This window comes from Colletes latitarsis, chromosome 4 (genome assembly GCF_051014445.1).
Source record: "Colletes latitarsis isolate SP2378_abdomen chromosome 4, iyColLati1, whole genome shotgun sequence".
In the NCBI taxonomy this organism is placed as follows: Eukaryota; Metazoa; Arthropoda; class Insecta; order Hymenoptera; family Colletidae; genus Colletes; species Colletes latitarsis.
In genome coordinates, this window is record NC_135137.1 from 40,268,015 (window position 1) to 40,289,538 (window position 21,524).

Below are 21,524 nucleotides of genomic sequence, written 5' to 3' on the forward strand. Positions count from 1 at the left end.
ATTCTCGAGAGAGACGTGTCCTTTTAGCCTCCAAGTTATCCTTTCGGTTGGTCCCAAACTCTTTTGAGAGTCACGTTGTTCCTTAGATTATTCAGGGAATTCCATGATTCGATTGGTCGTTCAAATATTTACGGACGCCAAATAACAGTTCCTTCGAAAAAGTCGGTTTCCCTTTCGTTTTCTCCCAGTAAAGGGCTTCGAAGATACGTGCAATGTCATTTATTAATATTTATGATTCTGCAAAAATATCAACGTCCCTAGAACTCGAAGAACAAACGTGCCAATCAACGAGTTAACGAATCTGTCGCGGTTCGTTGAATGATCCGTGCAAACGATGTTCCTCGATGACGCGGCATAAACTTAACCACTCGTCGTTTGCGTCCGCACCTTCAACCGGAAGTAGGAATTCTATTCAGTCGTGGATATACTCTGGCTGCGATAATTCCATATACGGACTTCCTGGCGGCTAATTTACTTGTTTTCCCCAATCAAGGAAACTCGAAACTGTCTGTAAACACTGGGAATTCGTGTCATAGAGATCGTTAGAGAATTTTCGATCCCCAACTCTCTCCCAGCGGAGTACTTCCGTCGGCGTTTAAAAGTTTCCAAAGATGTCAACCTCCACGCTTGATCTCGAAAACAGCACGGTTCTTGAATGTTTCAAGAACATCTTTCGACGAGTCTTCCCTTCCTGTTTGATTATTCACCTCGTTTACAAGTCGCTGCGACGAGAAAACATCAGCTTCGGCGTCGTTTTAAAATTCCCTCTACGTGTTTTTCATATTTGCTCAAACTGTGTTAACGTGGCGTTCGTTAAGGACCCACGCACGATCAATACGACGAGCGTTAAGAAAAATAACATTTGTATATCATTTGCCTTAAGAAGAGTGGCAGATTTCAGTCCAGTTTCTTTCAAGACGCTTGCTATTATTTTATTAGACGGTAAGACCTCAATTAACTGGCTTAATGGGGAGACAGAGAACTCGAATGAACGAAGGTCCAACGGATAATTGAGGTCCCAGAGAAAATAACTAAATACGTATTTTTTAAACACGATGGGCTTTCTATTCTTAGACGTATATCCTTTTATGAATGCTCACGCTCGTGCACGATAAGCTTTTTCTCTCGGATTGTACGCGTCATTCGACTGTGTCGTCACTCTATTCGACCTGCCAGTCTGTCTTCGCCAGTCGATCGCATTTCCAACCTCCGCACTCGTTTCGTCGGATTTACCTTTTATCTTTCCTGTTATTTTCATCAAGCGTTTCCTCCTCGTCTTGCGTGCCACCGTCGAGATCCCGTTCCGTTTCCGAATCCACTGAGCGGCGACGATCGCTTTCCTTCCTGCCTCCGATTGACCCAGTGACACACAAATTCAAACATCCCTCGTTTTTCTTTCGACTCACTCGGCCAGTTTCATCCGCCTAGTTTCACGGAAACTGGATCCCTACGACCGATTCGTATTATTCTTTTTTCTCGCGACTCCCTTTCGAGAATTTCTGTCGGTCACGGTGACCGCGACCGATTGACTTCCATCGACCTAATTACTTTTTCCTGACCGGTTCATTCTTCCGTTCGACGCGCGTTTTCAAAGGCTCACGGTCTATCCGCGGTGCGACACCGGGTCTAATAAATTCGGAACTTCTAGTGCCAACTCCCACGCAAATTTCCATACTATTACTATTGTTGGTGTCGTTAACATGCAGTTCTCGCTTGCAAAGGAATACCATATGGAATTTGTACAGAAGAAAAAGGGCAAGAAAGCAGACTCTGCCTCTGTGACTTTCGTGGTCAAAGGGCAACCGACGAATGGTCGAATAAAGAGTCTTTGGTTCCTCTTTGAAACGCAGCATACCGAATCCTGCGACGATTTTCTCGTCCGCTCGCAGCCAACTTTATCGTGCTGTCCTCCAAGTTTCACGCAACCCCGATTTCATACCCCACTTACCCCCACTTTTTCTCTAGTTTCTTTCCTCCAGGTATATAACTTTACCGTTAACCTGTACACGCTATCGTTTTTAGGCACGAACCTTTCGCTCCCTCCTACGAGCGTTCGATTGCGTTTTACTTCCTATTGCGATCGTTCCCCGTATCAAGCCTGGATCTACCGAGGGGATCAAAACGATTAATTTTTAGTACATTTTATATTTTAAAATTTTGTACGGCCCCTACGTTAGAAGCAAATGCACTCGAGTCGTCGGTAGTTCTAGCGTTAGTTATTTTTCGTCGGAATCTCTCCTCGCAGGACGAAGTTGAAGCAACTTGGAATCCCAACCGGTGATGTTCTCGAAACTTTGGGCAAAGTATTATCTGCGCGATTTGTCACGGTTCCGTGGTTCTACGCGTTCAATCTTCCTTACCGCTCGTAAATAGTTTAACGTCGTCGTCGCGCGAATTCGTCCACAGTTTTTGTATCGCGGAATCGATGATAAAATATGCAAATAGGCCGCGAGGGAGGGGGAGGCGGTGGGCGTTGGAGCGTTTAAAAAATTCTAGAAATACCGCGCCGGCAGAATGGTGCCAAGCGTCAAACGAATTCGCGTGCAATTAGTTCTCCGCGCGAAACGTTGTTAGCGGAGCACGATTAAAAACCCGAAGCCGGTGCTCCTTGGTCGGGAATATTGAAATTTAAGAGGATAACCGGCAAGTTCGTTAATGTTTTTTTTCTCCCCCCCCCCCCCCCCCCGCGATTCAACGTGGAAACGATTTCGTGGTTGATACGTCTGCCCGTGTGTATTTTAGCGCGTCGACAGCCGCGTGACCTGCCGGCGGGTCCTTTTTTAAAAAGAATTTCCCGTCGCCGTGCCGACATTTCGGTAGACGCGTGAAAAATAATCGGAATCAAATTGGAAACAGCCCATTTAATTACGATACCAGTGACCAGTACTTCCATCACTGACGATTTAACAAATATGCTTTCGACAAGTAAATAAGAATAATGTTAGAATTGGTGGTTCGGTGACAGTAATTGGGTCTTTTACCCTGCATTGACCGTGTTGCGTTGCGTTTGTACAGTAAAGGATTTGCACCGTTTAAAAAGAAACGAGAAACCCCGCGCCGATGGTGAAATTAGCATAGGGTAAATACGGGTTGGCTGTAATCGAAACAGCCAGTCGAGACGTTTCTGGATTTCCATTTCCATCGTGGCCTACGACTCTCGATTATCGTTGACCGGCGTCCTGATTTTTAATGGATGCAAAACGAATGCATACATGCACAGCGACATGCAAATCGCGGAATACAACAGAGTCGTCGCGTTTTGCCGTGCGCGGCCGCTCCGATGAAATTCAAAGCGGAAACGAAAATCCGGATATTCCTGGGAAAGATCTACCCAAAGAAGATTAATTTCAGTGGAACATCCTTGGCGTTTTCAGGTTCGTTCTTTTTTCCCCTAAATCGAGGTGGAAAGTGGGGGGTGGTGTTTCTTCTTAGGCTCGTTAGGGAACCGCGTTTCCACTTGCGGTTTTGTCCCCGTTAAACGGGGCAATTACAGTCGCGAGTCGATGTAAATGTAAATTCACATCTGGCGTCGATGTACGCGTCGACTGAGCATCAAACGTTGGAAAATCGGGGCTGGTGTTGATGGAAGATCTACCCTTGGTCTATTAGTTTCCGAAATATTGTGACAAACAGTCTGAAAATACGTCAGTTCGTGACAAACGGCCTTAACGCGTTGACTGGTGTGTCAGTCGGATATGAATGGTACATAAAATTCACAAGAAGCCGTCCGTTTTCGGGCGACGCTCATATTTTATCGCGTCACGAACGACATTAGTCCGTATTTCTGTCAGAGCGCGATGGGGGTAATAATATAATGGAAATAATTACGAAAACGATGAATATAATTTATCGATGACACGTGTACGTGTTAATTGTCGCGTCTCCTATCAAAGTGGATTTATACGAACGTCGAATGAAAGTGATATTATGAAAATACCAAACTAGACTCGTTGGAACTAAAATTATTCGACGTAAACTTGATTGGCATTTGCAAACACGTTTATAAAGCTAGGCGAAATCGTGTTCCCGTCGTTATTAAATGAGTATCGAATTACTGGAAGGTATTGGCTTCACATTTTCGGTGCTTCCGTACCCCTTAAATCGAATTACTGTCGAAATCAAGTAGTATAGTTTAGAAAAGGTCAGGCGAGTGGCTCGTTCGACGAGTCCCATTTCAGAAATTGATTTCCGTCTCCTGCCTCGGCGAACTTTATATTTTCGTGCTTTCAAAGATTAAAAGTCGCTAACGCCCGGGTAAGTAAATGGGAACATTTTAATATAGAGGAAGGAAATAAAATATAGGCTTCGTCTTTCGCGGATCCGCGCTAACACAAACATCACCGTCTGTTATTCCGATTTCATCTTACGAGGCAAGAATATTGAGTAAATCCAGAAGAATAACGTCATGCTCTCCGTATTATTCTAAACGACTAACGATATGTTTCCTGTCGCACGCCCGGAGGGGAAATCACAATATTTCAGACAAGAGAAAACGTCGCTCTAACTCGCTAAACCTCGCAAAAGCGATGCCCTCTCTTCTCTGAATAAATTTGCGGCGAAAATAAAACCGTGCCCAATATTTGCGCGAGAAGAAAAATTTCATTCTCCGTGAAGTTTTGACCGCAAAGATAGATATCAAGGTTTCTCGTACAATTTTTAATTCACGCGAACAGTTTACCCCGCTATCAGAACCGTCCAACTCCCGAGAGAGCGACTGATTTATTATCGCACGAAAATATAAATAGCGACCGGTTTATTGAAAAAAATAATGCGTAGAAGGGCGTTCTGTCCCAATTAAAACTTTGACGGAATCCTGCTGATCCGGCGTTAATCTTCACACTTCGATAAATTAATTACACGTTTTCGAAATAATCTTTCGTTTAAAACGGGGATTGTGTTTATTGGCGCGATAGTACCATTGGCGAACGTCGATATCCTGTGTCCTTCGATACCGTGGAAATATATTTAATACGATTGCCAATAAATTACCGGGGGAATGATATGTAATGACACAGGGGCATAGTTGTCGTTAATAAATATCAACAATAACTCTCGAAGATCTTGATCTCGCGCTACATACACGTTTTAATTCTCCCTTCAAGAGGAGTGAAAAGTTCTCGGAGCGGTTTCCGATATTCTGCACGACCTGCAGAGACACGCGAGTATTCTCTTCAGGGACGTTGCACAAGTTCCCCTAATTCGAAGAAACAGTTTCGTAAATTCTGTGTCTGTTCGCCTCGTGTGATACATCGTGAAAGTTACGAGGAAAAAGTTTCGAAATTCGAACAAAAGCGAGAAGAATCTAGGTCTCCCAGTGGAACCATTGTGGCGATGCAATTACCGCTACGATGCGACCGAAAAGATGGATAACGCGGATCGGTACAGTTCTATAACTGTCGCGAGTTCGGGGATTATTATGAACTAATGGCGACAGCAACTATTACCTATTGTAATCGATCGACGAGGTTCCTGCCGTTGGGCAGAGCTTCGCGGATCGTTTGATACATGCTTTTAATCGTACAAGCACCCAGTGATGCTGTTCTAATGCGAAATTGGCCTGTTGCTACATCTCTGTTCCACCCCCTCCGTTTTGTACGCAGATATACCTGTTACTTCGAAGTGCAAAACCATTTAGCTACTTTCGATCGGATAAAGAGGTATGTACTCGTTCCGAGGCGACGATCACAAGCGAATGTTCAGCGCAGCTGTTGCATAAACTACCTACATGTACGTTATTTATCGTATCTGTTGAAGCATCGTTTCGATTAACGGTTTGTAAAGCCGTCCGACACAGATGACTCCACTTGTAATTATTAGGTCGTCCCGTAAGCTCGTGCCGAATTTTGCACTAAAATTTCAGGCAATATTTCAAACGCAATATTGAATTTTATGAAAAACTGCGATAACCTTTCCCTTTATTTGTTCACAAAAATTGTTTGGCATTGCGCCAATTACTGATCCATACTATGTAATCACGAATAAATATTTACTTTCGTTTATCGATTTCTAAGCTTTTCGGTGAGACCGATTAAATATAAATTATAGCAGCTGAACCTCGGCTTCAAACGGACTAATAAATCGTTCGAGGATTAATGAAAGGCTGACACGCTGCAGTAGTATGGTGCCTAACGAGTCAGACAATCGCTCATAGAGAGCGTCGAACCTATCGTCGATGGGAACGCTTCTAAATTTGTGGTTTCTCATTTTTCAAGAACTAAAATATGGGATCGTCAATACCTAGAGAATATATGAGATTTTTTAGCAATGGCATTCTGGACAAAGAGAATAAAATCAATTTTTCAAACATTAACAATCACACGTTCTATTGTCCCCTCGCTGTATCATAATTCTTTAAGCATCCAAGCAAATTATTCCCGTTCTATCGCGAAGACACGTAATAAAACGTATTCATCCGTAGGCTCGGAACGTTATTACCGCCCTTTCATTTACGTTTCGCGACTTTGTTCCGGCAGAACGGAAACAATATTAGTCTCGTTTCTACCGTAAACTTTGCTTCGCCTTCGGGAAGTGCGAAAATACATTTTTCTCGTAAAAAGGAGACTAGAAATTCTTTTTTACGTCACATTATCATTTCCTGCTGCGTCGTATTTAATTTTCACCGCACGATGAATATTAGAGTACACTTCGTAGCGAAAGGCGGAGGGAAAGTAAAGACGCGAGAGACTCGTTGATGACAAACTACCGTTAATATGGAGGACAAATACGAGCGTGACTGTCCTTAACCGTGTATCGAAGGTAACGCTGTGCGTAAATGATATTACGCGGTATACGTATCTGGTAAATGTTCCACGTTAAGTGGCTTGACATTTAACAGCATGCGTTGTATACAGGATGAATCGTTGTTGGCGGGCATAGCTTCGGAGCTTCAATTCTGTACCACGAAATAACGCAAATAATTTTTCTGAAGACCTCATCATACTCTGCATGGAAAGCTCGCTGATTCCATTCAGACTTCTTCTCGCGATTCTAGAGCAAAGAAGAAATTGTTAGAGAACTTTGGATTTTAACACCGTCTTAGTAAAGTCCATCTGTCATCGTTTAAAAGTTTGCAAGGATGTAAACCCGAAAAGTTAGTCATTTCTTTGCGCGAGACTTTTCCTATATATCTCCCAATTAAAAAAAAAAATTGTATATCTTCTATTTTCAGCGATTAATAACCCTGATACAATTTCGTTATTCCAGATTCTCGTTTCCGTCTGCAGAATCTTGAACGGTATCGTCGCTTGTGGGGAAGCACCCCCCGTATTAACGTTTATTGATAATAATTATTTGCAAATACACGTCAAGGCCACGCACGAAGCATCAGCTGAAAATAGCACGGTGAAGTTACGTTTGTACAGTTCGCGCGGAAAATTATGAAAACGCGGAAACGTCCGTAATTTCGAGACACGTTCGGGGAAAACTCCCGTTCGCGCGAACTTCTCTTGGTCGTTCTGGCGTTGCGAAATTCGCTGGCGAAATTATATGCCCGCTCGTAACAAAACACCCTGTACATGTCGAGGGATAGCAGGAGCGAGAACGCGTATGTGGTATACGGCGACAGTAGTGGAGTGACGGGTCAAGTCAGACATGCGCTCTTAAAGAGAGAAACGCGGCAGCGAAAGAGCTCCGGAGCAAAACCCACGTTTCAGTTTGTCGCGTGTGCTGGCACGGCGTGGATATCGTCCTGCGGAAACGTTCGTCGAAGGATGTCGTGAAAAGTTACCGAGAATTCGTCCAGGAACGCGAGTTCTCACGTGGAAAGATGAAGCCAGAGCGGAGAACGTCGGCGACGAGGTTCCTGTCGAGAATACTTCGGTCAATTCATTCGCGCATTTTGCCCCATCCTCATCGTCAGAAGTATTAACGACCGAACGAAGGACTCTTTTAATTATCGTCTGCTTTCAAGTTTCTCGTTAATTAGCTGGTATCCCGTTTCCCCCGCTCGCGTTCGAGAGGACCGACGGAAACGCCGATTTAAAAAGTTCCCGGGACGTCTAGCGAGTTCCACGGTTTGTTTTCGACGTCTTTACGGATACGTCACCGATTTATCGTCTATCGAAGAAGGAGGTTCAGAGATAATGTTGGTATCTTGATCGTTTGTTCAAATACTGCTCGACTTATAAAAGAAACGACATCGCCGATTTATCTTCTACGGAAGAAGGACGTTGTGGGAAATGTATCATAGTTACTGTGCGCTAAAACGTCAGTTCGAGGGTGAAAGAACGATACCGACGAAATTGTATCTAGATTCGAAAAGTTCGCGGGTCGTCTAGCGAGTTCTACGATTGCTTAGGATCGATTAAATGCTACTCGATATTTTTGAACCATATGAAAGAAACGAAACATATATCACTGATTCCTCTTCTATCGAAGATCGTTGTGGGAAATGTTGTTCGCAGATAATGTCAGGCTGAGACCGTTTGGAGGTGGGAGAGTGAAACCAATGAAATATACGTTTCTCGGACGGATGTACGTTTCCGTGAGGCACTGTAACCAGAAAGATCAAACGTTGACATGGTGTTTTCTAACCGTGAACTGAAATCAAATAAAAACACGTGACTGTGAGAGTTAATATCGGTATTTAAAGCTCGGTATTCCCGTTGCCTCGTCGGTGTTCGCGTGGCAAACAACTTGTTATATTTACAAACACCGTCGGCGGCTCTATTGTTAATTGCCTCGCGGCAATTAGCAATCAAACAGCACACTCTGAAACGAAACAATGACGGAATCGCCCGCACCTTCGGTCAGCAACACTCAAACGCAGACGCAAACCACGAGTCACGCTCAAGCGCAAGATGACAAGAACGAGAAAACGGTAAAAGTGATTTTTCTGGTAAAGTAACACCTCTTTTCATTATTGTATTTTCTTAGTCAACCGTCAGTACAGCCTACTTTCGATAAAATATTCGATGCTCGTTTCGGGACGAAGGACAGCTATTTACTTTGTTTCGTTTATCGTTCGATAATCGTCGAACGCGTAACAAATTACTCGGTACATCCCCGCGGACGGTTTAATCGTCGCGTTTGTGAATATTTGAGCAACGCGGAGCATCGAGAAGAGGGACTAATCGCGTGGTTCGTTTTTCTTCCGCAGCAAATACGGGATATCAACAACCAAGTGGCGCAATTCCGCGACCTGCTGATAAATATCGGACAACCACGAGACTGTCCGGAACTCCGAGAAAAAATTCGAAGATTGCGTCGGAATTGCGTCGAAGCGTGCAAAAGCACATCTGAGCTCATACTGCCACAAGTACGAAGGTACGTAAACTTCTCGTAGACTTTATTTTCCCCTAACCCATTCTTCCGACGCCGTTTTTCAACCCTTCTTCAATTTAATCGAACAACGAGCCATTATACTTTTTGTATAAGTTCTCAAATCACCGTACTAATGACTTCTACACAGTTTGATCGTAAAGGGAGCTTTTTATAATACTGTAGAGCATCCAACAGACAACTTTTACGTCAGATTTCGATTGCAATCGTGAATCGAACAATTCCAAACCGGAGACTTTGACGCTTTTCGGAAGAAGTGAACCGCGAAAGGGCGAAACCGAGAAAAAATGTCGAAGCGATCGGGCCTGCAGCCGATCGTCGATAAGAAGCACCAGGAATATAAGAAATAAAGCAAGAAAGAAAGGGAAAAGGGGAAACCGTGGCGGTTGATTAACCGGTTTACGTCAATTACGCCGATCGAACGTTAAACGAAGACGTCGCGCTGAGCGAATTCGAATTGCTTCCGGTTAATGAGATTTTAATTAACACGGTAAATAGATTGCTACGATAGAAGCCGGCCGGCCACGATCGCGAACATGTTCGTGACTGGTTTCCATTTCTGCCGCGTGATAACCGACGATTTTCGCCGACGATACTCTAAAACACGTTATCGTGAGCCGGAGATCCCTAAATATTGTAAAAGGCATTGTACGCCTCCATTGTGAGCGAGGATTTATCGGGCTTATTACGGCCGCGTATGTTCGGCTGAATCGCGTTTAATTCACCGTAGAAAAGAAAATTCGATCCGTCGTACGTAACGAGTTCTTTCTATTTATTGCGTTAGTACAATAACTATTCTCAGACGGTTCAATCGGTAGCGATAATTCTATGGAAATAAAGTCGAAGAAGTCTATTCATAATACGTGACTGTGGTACAACGATGTTACAAGATTATCGTTCTTTCTTTAGAAAAACCACGATGGGCACAGTATGGCGAACGTTCTCCTTTTCGATACCGTTCGTAGCAAAGAATGTTATCAATTCCGCAGAATTGGTCTTTCGGAGAACAATGGCCGAGGTCCAATCTCCGAGGATTTTCCGGCCTTTGAAAAATTTTCTTCCGCGAGTTCGTCGGTTCTAATGAAAATCTAAATGTTTCATGGAGTTCCTTTCTCTTTCGTGTTCTCGTTAATTCTTTCTACCCTCTCGCCGGATTCGCAAAGGGCAGAGAATGAACGAACCACGAAAGTGCAACTTCTCCGATGCAAATGCATTTTTCAAATTTGCCCGCGAATCTTACAAAGGGTACCGGTCCCTTTCGTTTATCGTGTCGTGGGTCGAACGGCGACTCGTTAATTGGATCGAATACCGCCGGAGGCCCTGTTCGAAATTCATGATCAATTATTTCGACCTAACAGCGGCATTATTAAATACTGCATATTCGTTTATCGTGCATTGTCCGTTATATAATAGCTTAATTATAATGCGTGTGCGGAGTCGAGGGGAATTGCGTGTACACAACATACGCTTACAACCACCCCCGCACCTCCCCACCCCTTAAATCACATAACGTTGCTGTGTAATTTGTAGTTTCAAACCGTCAAACACGCGTTAATTGCGATTCAAGAGTTGCTTAAACATTCATTTCGTCGAAATTGAACGCGCGAACATCGCTTACGCTTTTCATCCGTTGCACGGTTCTTTTTTTTTTTAATATCGTACGAAACGTATTCCACGATTAATTACTAAGAAACGTTCAAGAACGTTCCATCTATCTCGCAAAAAGTTCCTCCGACGCTTCCGCTCGATACGATAATATAAAATAATAAACGTAGTATCTGATACAACCTATCTTACGAAATCACGGTGTTTCTGTATCGATTTTATGACCATGTTGCACGAAAGCTCGTTTCTGCTCGTGTTTCTGCAAAAATTTGCCATATTGCCGGCTACAAACTACCCTTTCTTGTTCGCGTCGAGATCGCGATTAACCCTTATGGCAATAACCCGGCACTAGGGTATGGGAAGTTCTGCATATTTAGAACACCAATTTTTTTTGACGATTAAAAGAATTACTGTGATGGATAGGAGAATAAACTTGCATCGTGGAGAAACTAGTAAACTTTTATGTTTGAAACTCCCAGCAACAACGAAAAACAGAAAGTGTACGAAACTTTCGTCTAATTGAAAACTGACATAAAGCAACCACAACGCTATTTCAATTCATCTTGACTTTATAAAATAACAAAAAAAAACAAGTATGTGCCATAAAATTTCACTTTGCATCAGATTTATTTAAATAGGACGTTCATGACGCCCGGGAAACTTTGTTGTTGAACAGCCGTGAACATTTTGGTTACTGACATAAAGGTTACCAGCGATAATCCTGGAACACAAGGGAGTTTCTAAACCGCGACACAAATCGAATGGTAAGAGCAAGTTATGCGAACCACCCCCGCAGTAAAATACAAGCGAGTTGGCATTAAGGAGAAGGAAATTAATGTCTGTACTCGCGATACGTTTTATTAGATTTTTACGATACTTAAATAATAGTCGTTGCCCGAACGAGACCGAGAAATTCGCATCTTTCGTTCCGCGAAACCAGGGTGAAACGGAGGGGTGAAACGGAGGAGCAATAAAACTCGACGTCACGCGACACGTTTTGCAACCACACTTTGAGTATTGTCGTTCGATTCTTTTTACCTCCGTCGAGGGAACTACGGGTAGAAAAATGGGAAATGTTTTCCTCCCCGTCAATTTGGCTATTGTTACACCCTACGGATGATTGTTTCGCGCGGAACGGTGACGTTCCTCGTTAATTCCGTCATTTTTCCTATTTTTCCTCTTCGCGATTGAAAGGAAGCGTCGAGAAGCTACGCGGAGCAGGCTTGTTACGCATGAAACACGTTTTACATTCGAATGGCTGTTGCCACTTTCGAAATTAATAGTACACCTTAGTTAATGACTTACGATAACGAAAGGTAATGAATTTCATCGTGAAAACAACTTACATACGTGACAAGGAAATATACAGTAAAAGCTGGGTCTCGTAGATGGTTTCCGCGCGTCTTTTATAATACCTTCGACCTCGCTGCTATAAATCCCTGGATACTACTATATCTGTAAATTTTATAAAACGAATAATACTTGTATAAAAGTAAAAAAATATTAAATAAATAATATAAACACAAATAATATTTTGACTGGTCTGATAAGAATAGGTATGCATTAAATATAGATAGTTTCAGCGTTGATTTTTCGAGTAATTGCCTTGATGCGCCGTCTAATGAGACTCCGCCCACTTAACGCGATATCAATAACGGTCAAGGAACAATAGGGAACAGTAATAATTACCGGGGAGAAGCAAGGCCGGTTGTTTTCAGGACGCGACGAAATCTTTAACGAGGCAACTTCCACGGTGAACGTAATACGCCAACGAATGACGTCTGCTTTTCAGGACTACGGACATCGGGATCCCAGTGGACTGTCCGAATTTGATGCTTCTGTTCTACGTCATTCAACTATTCCTACGCGAACTCTGCAAAAGTAAAAATCTTATCCGTCTGGTGCCCATGGACATGACTGAATATTATGGTAAGTATCGAGAATCTTTCGGTACAATTTTCAAGAACTAGTCGGGTTGAGGTCGCGTCAGAAGTCGTTCAAATAAATTGACAATGAGGCCGTGACACTGTTCATGAATGTTATACACCGTCGACCCGGTGACGAGTCGTCGAGTTCAAACTGCGACGATAAACTATATTTCGCGGCAACTTTAATTCGCGGGAACAAGCTCAGCGAGGAACGAATCTTCGCCGAGAAGAATAGCTGGCCGTATGCTGGCATTCTTTTCGCGAGGAAAACGGATTCCGTATGAAAAGAACGCTAGTTAGCGCACTATGAAAGGATTTTTATCGTTTCATGTAACGTCACGGTTATCCCTGCTGTAATTTCGTTCGTCGAATACTGAGAAGAAAGAATGCGCCGTTAGCGGGTGGACGACGATTTTTGTCATTTCAAAATTCACGGCGATTATACTAGTCGGCGCACTTGAAACGTCGGATTTTTATAACACGCAAATGTTTGCCTCCGATTATCGTTTGTTGTTTTTAAATCTGAAACTCTTTTTACGCGACAAACGTTTTCAATCGGCAAAAATGAAGGTCGCCGAGGCGACAATTAAAAATCCTTAACAAAACATTTGATAGAAATTGTGGAAAATAAGAGTAGAACCACGAGGTTCGAAAAAAATCTTAAAAAACCTAATCGAGAGCATGCTGAAATTTTCTTCGCTTATTTGGTTCACTGTGGCGTTTAATTGGGACATGGGACTGCAGCATTTGGCATTAATTCTACGTACACGCAACCGTGAAGGGTAGGAAGATTGGTTTTGCGTGCTCTTCTCTCCGCAATCCTTTTCAAAAAAACTTGCCAACAAATTTCTTCTTGAATTACGACGCTATTTCGCGCGTGAAAACAACGAAGTAAGTTCGTTGGCAAATTACAATCCATTTTAACAACTTTATTTTAACGAACCTATTATGACGCAAATATAAACACATTACACGCGATACGACGATAAATAACATCACTTACATTTTTTTTTAATTACTTCGCGGCATACTTGCGACAGTTGGGACCGCGCAGGGTTGAACTTTTTGTTTTCCCGTTTCAGAATCTCGAACTGGCCCGTCCAAGATCGGCAACGCGATCTCGCAGATTGTTCTGTGCGCGCAAATTACTCCGAACTTCTACGAGGAGGAGCTGTGCAGCATCAAAAAGGATTCCGAGGAAATTCGAGATCTGATCAACGAACTGCAAGAGTTTATGCCCCAGTCGGACGGCGATATAGGTAACGTCGTATTTTCCTCTACCGTCATCCCGCTTTTCAACGTTCCCGACGCGTTTGTATCCCTTTGGTGCCGTCTTCACGAGCCACGGTCGAATTTATCCACGATACGGAACTTCACTTAGGACAATTCTATGCCCCTCTGAAACTGAAAGAGTTCTGTATCCACTGAACATAAATCTAATATGAATATTTCTATTGTTTAAAGTTTCAATAGCGTTCGAGTATTTTATTCTACCGTACTACAAACGTCTATTGGTTACCAAACCGTAAACATATCGCGCGGACGTCTATCGAAAAGATAAAAGCCCTCCTCTGTCGTCCAGAAGAGACGCGAGTATTTTCTGCACAGAGGCGTTAGTAGAAATTGTTTGCACCACCGATAATCCGGAGAGTCTTACAAGAGAAAGATTTTTAGGAGCTAGACGTTACAAAGTATAAAAAAACAACGTGTTGACGCGTCGACCATGGCGAGTGTCCTATCCTGGAACGACTCTTTTATCGAGCTTTACTGCAGCGAATGAGAAAATAAGCGATAACGCGTGATGGATGATTGTCTCGTCGCTGTTAAAAATCTTCCTCTTGCAGGAAGAGTTCGTTGCACGTTCCGATGGGATCTGAACAGCTCTGAGCTTCGAATAGGTTTAAAAAACTTGGAACCGTTTCAAAGCTGAGACTCGAACAGGCCATCGCCGGTACATTCTACCCGTTTACTTCTCTTGAAACGTAAATGCGGCTGTTAACTCGATCACGTGTTTCCGCTAGCGCATCAGTCTGTTTACCCTCTAATATCTTTTCCTCGCTCGACCTCTTTATCACCTCCTTCCTATTCCTCGTCTCGTCCTCTCTATTCAACTACCCCTAATCGGGTTACTCCAGAGGCCAAGGTCTGGAATTTCAAAGGAGAACACGTTCTCCTTCCTCTGTCTCCGTCTGTTCAACTATGACTCTGTCTTGCCACCTCGGTGCTGGGTTCTCATTGATTCAACGGAACAAACGTATTACCTTCCGACAGGATAAAGTTCGCTATAGAATTATCCGACGGCGGTGCTGGTTCGATTCTCGGCCGGACGGCGCAACGGTGACCTTAATTATTTGTCGATATAATGAGAGAATTCAGATTTGCTTCCCGCTAGCCGGAGGGGAGCGTGAACCGTGCGGCGTATTCCTTCGATTGAATATTAATGGTAAACTCGAAACTTTATCGAGGGGGAATACCGCCGGAGGGACCGACGGGGAAAGAAAGAACGGGGTTTGACATTGAACGTAAATCGGGTCAAGGTCGAGCGGAAACGCGGACTTCCTCCTCGGCGTTCCACGGCCGGGAAATTCACGCTCGAGAGAGAACGCGCGCGGGCGTACAGAGGGAAATAAGAAAACAAAAAGGATCGTCCAACTTCTGGGTAAAATTCCCGACTGGGAGGGCCGTCGAGTTTCGTGCACGCTGTACCGAGAGAATTCGTCGAGAAAACGGCGCGAACCGGGGGCGGGCACAAGTGTAGCGAAACGCGAATAAAAACCGTCGACGCAACGTTGAATCCTCGAGTGTCCCCGGAAAGAAATACACTGCCATAAGCATCCGAACATTTGGTCCAAACGTTCTCAATCTTTGGAATATAATAATAACGATCCTTTACTGCCTAATAGTAGATGGTTCGACGTTTAAAATGACCTCAGGAATATCGTTGTGCTACTACTTTTCACCAAGTTATAATAATTCAAATACCGGCAACGTTTCTAATACTTACTGACCGGCAGTGTAGATCGAACGAACGCGAGACGCGCGAGCGACAATTTGAAATTCGTACAAAGACCGTGTGTAGTATCGTCACGGTTTCATGCACACGTGCACCGACGACAGAGAAATAAATATTGTACGCGATGAACGGGAAACGCGAGGGGTATTATTTAACGTTAAATGGAGATCGGGTCAAGGATAAATGGAAACGCGGAAACCCGTTGCCGCGTTCTCCGCGGAAACGAGAATTCGCCAGGCGGGAAAAAGGGTGGAGTGGAAAATCGAGAGCGGAGAGGGAAATATGCCTGACCGCGAACCGATAAAGCAATTTAAGCCGCGATTCGGAAAACAATCGCGCCGGACAAAGTCCGACAAAACGTTTCTAACGACAGAACAACGGACTTGTGTGCTCGAAATGGCTGTCAGAGACACAACCCTTACTTCCAGGGTGGGAAACTTCTAGATACTGGAAGACCGCGAGGCGCTGCAGTGATTCATCCTAAGGCCCCACGTTTCACCTACAATTTAAATAAAAAAATTAGTACGGTGTAGTATTTTGGCCTTGATTCTTGTCGAAATGAACAAGGCGCGGACTATTTCGGGTGAGATTTACCGTTTTTTGCCACCGAGATCTTGCGACTGGACGCCATTGGACTTCTTACGCGACCACGTTGAGTTTCTTGTTTGCTCCACCGAACCGCAAACTGTCGACGATCTGAAAGCAAACATCCATCGTGTTATTGGCGAGACACCGTGGTTCTTAATATTATGAAAAAACTTTTTCCAATTGTCCGATTATTCAAACATCTGCTCCACTCGACAAAATACGAGAGAAGACCTTACTGAGCGTCTCGAGAGACCGTATACAACCTATAGGCCGCAGATTCTTCGTCCCTGCTTTGTTCGTTCTCGTTTCGAGTCCTCTGTTCGTCGTGATGAAATTAATATGTACGCGTACCGACCAAGTATTATCGTTGTGGAGCGCGACCCGGGGTCAAGGACGCCCCAGCCATTTCATTTTTGCGCTCATAATGCGGACGGGAGATTTCCGGGAAAAACGAGCTCCCGTTACTCGAAAAGGGCGCTCGACAGGTGAGGGAAAAAAGGAGTAAACATCGCGGAAAAACCTCCGGTGACCGATAAAGCGAACGCGAGAGCCGCTCTGCGATCAAAAGAATCCCGGGGGCGTTCGCGTGATTTTCTTTTTTCTTTTTTTTTATTTAACGTTTTCCGAAATACTCGAAACACTCGTGCTCGCCGAGTTTCAACATTCCGCGTTGCTTTAAAGCCGCGCACGAAAAGAAGTTCTGCGTTAGGCGTCGCAATTTATCGCGCGGTCGCCGCGTCGAAGGAGTTAAGCCCTCCTTTCATCGTACTTCGTCGCGAGTCGCATGATTTTTCCGTATTGCTTTCCGTGAAACGACGTTACGACTTCCTCGAAGCTGTCTGGTTAATGGTGAGGATATTTCGCGCACGAGGGGGCTTACGCGCGTCATACTTTACTGCAATTTGTTCAATAATTTTTCGCACTTTTACGGCGCAACGAACACCCTATAATACGTTTCTATACATAAGATACCGCTTCCCGATCGTACCTTTCGCAACATACTCTCTTTTTGCTCTTTTCCGTTGAAAATTCTACCGCCTCGCGGAGGAACGTTCCTTTGACAAATCTTGGGAATTCATCGGGTACGCGTTACAAAACTTCGCGACGTCCACGTGGGAAACAGGTCGTTATAAATTATGGCACTGCCAATTTAGTTGTACAATTTAAGTCTGTAACGTCGAACAATTGCAAAATTATGGCATCCCGTTGGTTTAGATATTTCTGCAAAATTCCCAGAACGATGGGCAGAGTTCAGAAATTTGTTTCCGAAATAACCGATTGAATTTTTCATTACATGTACTAGAACTTCGACGCAGCTTGTTCCAATTTTGTTTAATCAAATTGGTCAAACGGTATTCGTTTTAGCGACGGCGGGAAAAGTGTCGCGGAATAACACGAATTAACGCTACCTTTGAACTGGCCATGAAAATACGTAGTGGGATTGATGGAATCTCGGTTGAAAAAAGATCTGTCGCAAACCCTTTGCTCGCCAGGATTTATTTAACCGTTGGAACGGTAATCTGTCCTTTGTGAAGACTTGAGCAAAACGGAATTAAAAGAATTCTGTACGTTTGCAGAGAAATACGCAGCTCTACAGAATCTCGGAAGTAAGGGCACCCGAACCAACGGCAAACGAGCACATCGACGAAATCAAAGCAACGACAGACCTAGTAGATCCACTAGACAATCGTCCTACTTTCGTGGGGCTTTGAATCTCTTCTGCTGCACTGCGAGAACCAATTATGTTTAAATTAATCAAACGCATACGTCTGTCCGCCAAAAGGAGGTGAATCTTATTCCTTCGACGCATGGATAAAACGTTGTACACGTGTGTTCAACTTGTAAATAAAACCAATCGACAAGTTGCTAGCACAAGTTTGTTACGGCGAGTAAGAATAGACTCTGCAGAAGAGTTTCTTCGATCCTCCTTTTGTAGACTGGGAACACGTAGAAACCGAAGGGAGGCATTCGTGATTCGTAAACGTGAAATGTTAAACTTCAACTAGTCGATTTAGTCGATAAGAACCTGACACAAGCTTTATCTAGTTCGTAAGTACAGATCTATAAATATATACATACACGCAAATATATACACACATTTCTGTAAAGCGATTATATTTTTTTAAGAGAGTTTAATTTACAACGGAATCGTTCGTGGTTGAATTCTATCGAAATTCGGTGAAACGATGAACTTCTTGACGAATTATTACGTATTTCCTATTTTCTCGTTTGTACCGATAGTCGTGACATGGTATTTAAGTACACTTATAGGGGGAAAAATGGTCAATGTTAGAATCGATTATTATAGACTTAACGTTGTCATTCGTTCGCCGAATTATATTCAAGATCTAGGCACCCGTATCTTTGTATAACAGCTCTACGAACTTAATCGTTTCTGTTAACTGGTGAAACATCGTTTCGAAAAGTTCATAAATTAACTTCAAGGATACAGGATACAGGTGAACATGACAAGCTCAAATTTTACATTGAGTACATATTGTTTAAAATGTTACAAGAACTCGTTGCATCGGAAAGTAGAGAACTAAATGCCAATCAAATTAGACGTTAACGATTCCGATATATTCTCGTACGCGGACCAACGTGAACCAGATGTTGCTCTTTTACGCAAGAGCGACACAACTAAATAATTCTCAACTTTGAGATTTTAGATACTATGGACCTCAAAAGTAGTATATTTCTGTGATAAATAACGACGTATTTTTAACTTCATTGTTTTCATTATTACAGTACAATCATTTTCTACATTTTAAGCTGAAACTATGAAAATACCTCGTCTGAAATATGTACACTTTTTGAGTTATTTTACTCATACAAGATACAAGTAATGTAATTCTACACATGGTTTATTTTAACGTTTAAATATATTATAATTTATATTATAAGTATGGAAATATTGTTTAAATACAACAATTCCGGAGTATGTACTGTAGGCAGAATCTGCTCGATATCTCGATTACTATCGATTCTATGAAAACTGTGTATAGACCAAAAAAGTTAAGAAATTTAATTTCCAGCAACTATTATTGCATACATTTCGGCTGCAAAAGCAACGGTAACCGAGATAAAGTACACTCTATGGTTGTCCTTCCGATTCTTTCTTCCGACAGAAATTTTGTAATGTCATGTACCTTAGACTGTAACAATAAGTCGGATTACTCTATAGACAAGCTCCAGGTTTCGTTACAACTATTCCAGTCATCTTCCATAACTCAATAAAAATAGACAGAATTGCATTTTATCTGTATAGATGAGTTTTGAAAAAGAAAAAAAGATATATGTATATACAAAGTCTATATATTCAAACATCCATATAATATATGTTAAATTAATCTACGGACAGGGTGTCTCGCGTAAAGTGTTACTGTCGTATCGAAGTATTTGGATACCGAGTATCGGTAAATTGAAGTATTGATACATTAAGGCACTTTAAACATTGGTACATTAAGACCACGGAGTTACTCCATATTTATGTATTTGGTTATTTGGATGTTGAAATTTTGGATATTTTAGTTGTTGAATTTTGTATATTTGGGTGTTTATGTATTTGATTATTAAGATAGCTTGTAACGCTATGTAAGGCAACCTGTACATGTATATGTATAGTGATCGTTTCACTGCTATCAATAAAGAGTAATCTACTATTATTACTCAAAATACTAAATGTAAAGTAGGCACGGCACAAACAGTAGAAAAAGTACCGTTTTGGCATACGCTGAATAGACATTAACATTATATTAATGTTAATCTGTATTTCAGCATCTGTAGTTCTATCGATCTTGTCGGTGTCAGAAAATATTATATCAATAGAACATTTCAGAGATGTAAAGACAAATGGAATTTAAAAACTTGAAATATTTTAACAAGATGCTACCGATACACAGAAATAATGTTTTCAAAATTACTCTAGTACCTTCTTGAAATTTTCCAAGTCTCGTCTATTCTAAACAAGATACTTTAAAATTTTATATTCCAATAGAGACAAAATACAAAAAAAAAAAATTCTACACATTACTAAGTCCATATCGCTAAAAAAGAATCGATTAAAATGCAACTTCTTACGTTTCATTAAAATATTCAATGTTCCATATATTATTATGCGATGCAAAAATTTTCTATATTACGATATTACATTTATTCTTCTATCTTAAGGAACTATTTTAAATTTACAGCCGATTAGTTCGGTATTACCCGCGATGAACAATTCTTCGTTGTTTGTATATAACGATATAATGTTATAATGTGCATAAATAATAACGCACAATATTTATGTATGCATCGTTTAAATAAAATATATAAAATATTGAATACATTTATCGAAATTCATTCCCAAAATGAACTGATTCGTATTGTTTATTCCTCTTAATTTTACATAAATGATAAACTTACGTTTTTCGTTCATGTTAAATTAAATCGTGTTGGTATTAAATGGCATATAATAATTACGCAATTTCCATGTTCTATTTAACTTGCATAGAAAACTGTACGCAAATGCAATAGCAACAATTCATAGTGATAAATTTGTAAAAATTCAATAATTATTACACACCTAGAAATATGTAATCGCGATCAAAATGCAATAAAATATGCCAATTAATTCCCATTTAATTTGGCACTTAATCGAAATCGATTATAAAGCAAATTAAAAAATTATTTATTATTTAATCTCAACATTGATATATCAAGCTTCTAACAAATAGTAACTTGATAAAATGATAAATATATATAAAAAATGTATAAATGTTATTTATTATAATAATATATGTATATTAAATTTTACCAATCCTTATTAGACGATTTGAAATTGGCGCGATTTGAATGTTTCCTAGAGTAATTGCGTCATGCCGGTAGCTTGCTTTTTATTCGAATTTCAATCAGACACTGCTGCAGAAATAAAATACAAATTAAAATCAAATGCATTACAGTAAAGATATTTAATCATCATTAAACAATAATTTATGTACAAGATGCGTAACTTCGTTTAGAAAGATATAATAAATCGACGTCGGTTAGATATCGAAGAAAACGCGCGCACCCGATTCAGTTTTTATATAAAAACGTATTAATATTACACTCCGATCTTTCGCGAAGCT

General features: G+C 41.7%; 1 protein-coding gene across 2 annotated transcripts; it reads left to right on the forward strand.

Moving 5' to 3' along the window:
* Positions 1–7,680: 7,680 nt before the first annotated feature.
* Dcma (decima) lies at positions 7,681–20,741 on the forward strand. 2 transcript variants are annotated; one of them, XM_076763895.1, is made up of 6 exons: positions 7,681–8,083; positions 8,403–8,836; positions 9,098–9,264; positions 12,677–12,813; positions 13,895–14,071; positions 17,991–20,741. In XM_076763895.1, the coding sequence occupies exons 2-6, from the start codon at positions 8,723–8,725 to the stop codon at positions 18,161–18,163; spliced, it is 768 nt and encodes a 255-aa protein (XP_076620010.1). In that variant the 5' UTR covers positions 7,681–8,083; positions 8,403–8,722; the 3' UTR covers positions 18,164–20,741. The 2 variants fall into 2 exon arrangements, with proteins under 2 accessions (XP_076620010.1, XP_076620011.1); XM_076763896.1 differs by having other exon boundaries at positions 7,681–8,818.
* Positions 20,742–21,524: the final 783 nt, after the last annotated feature.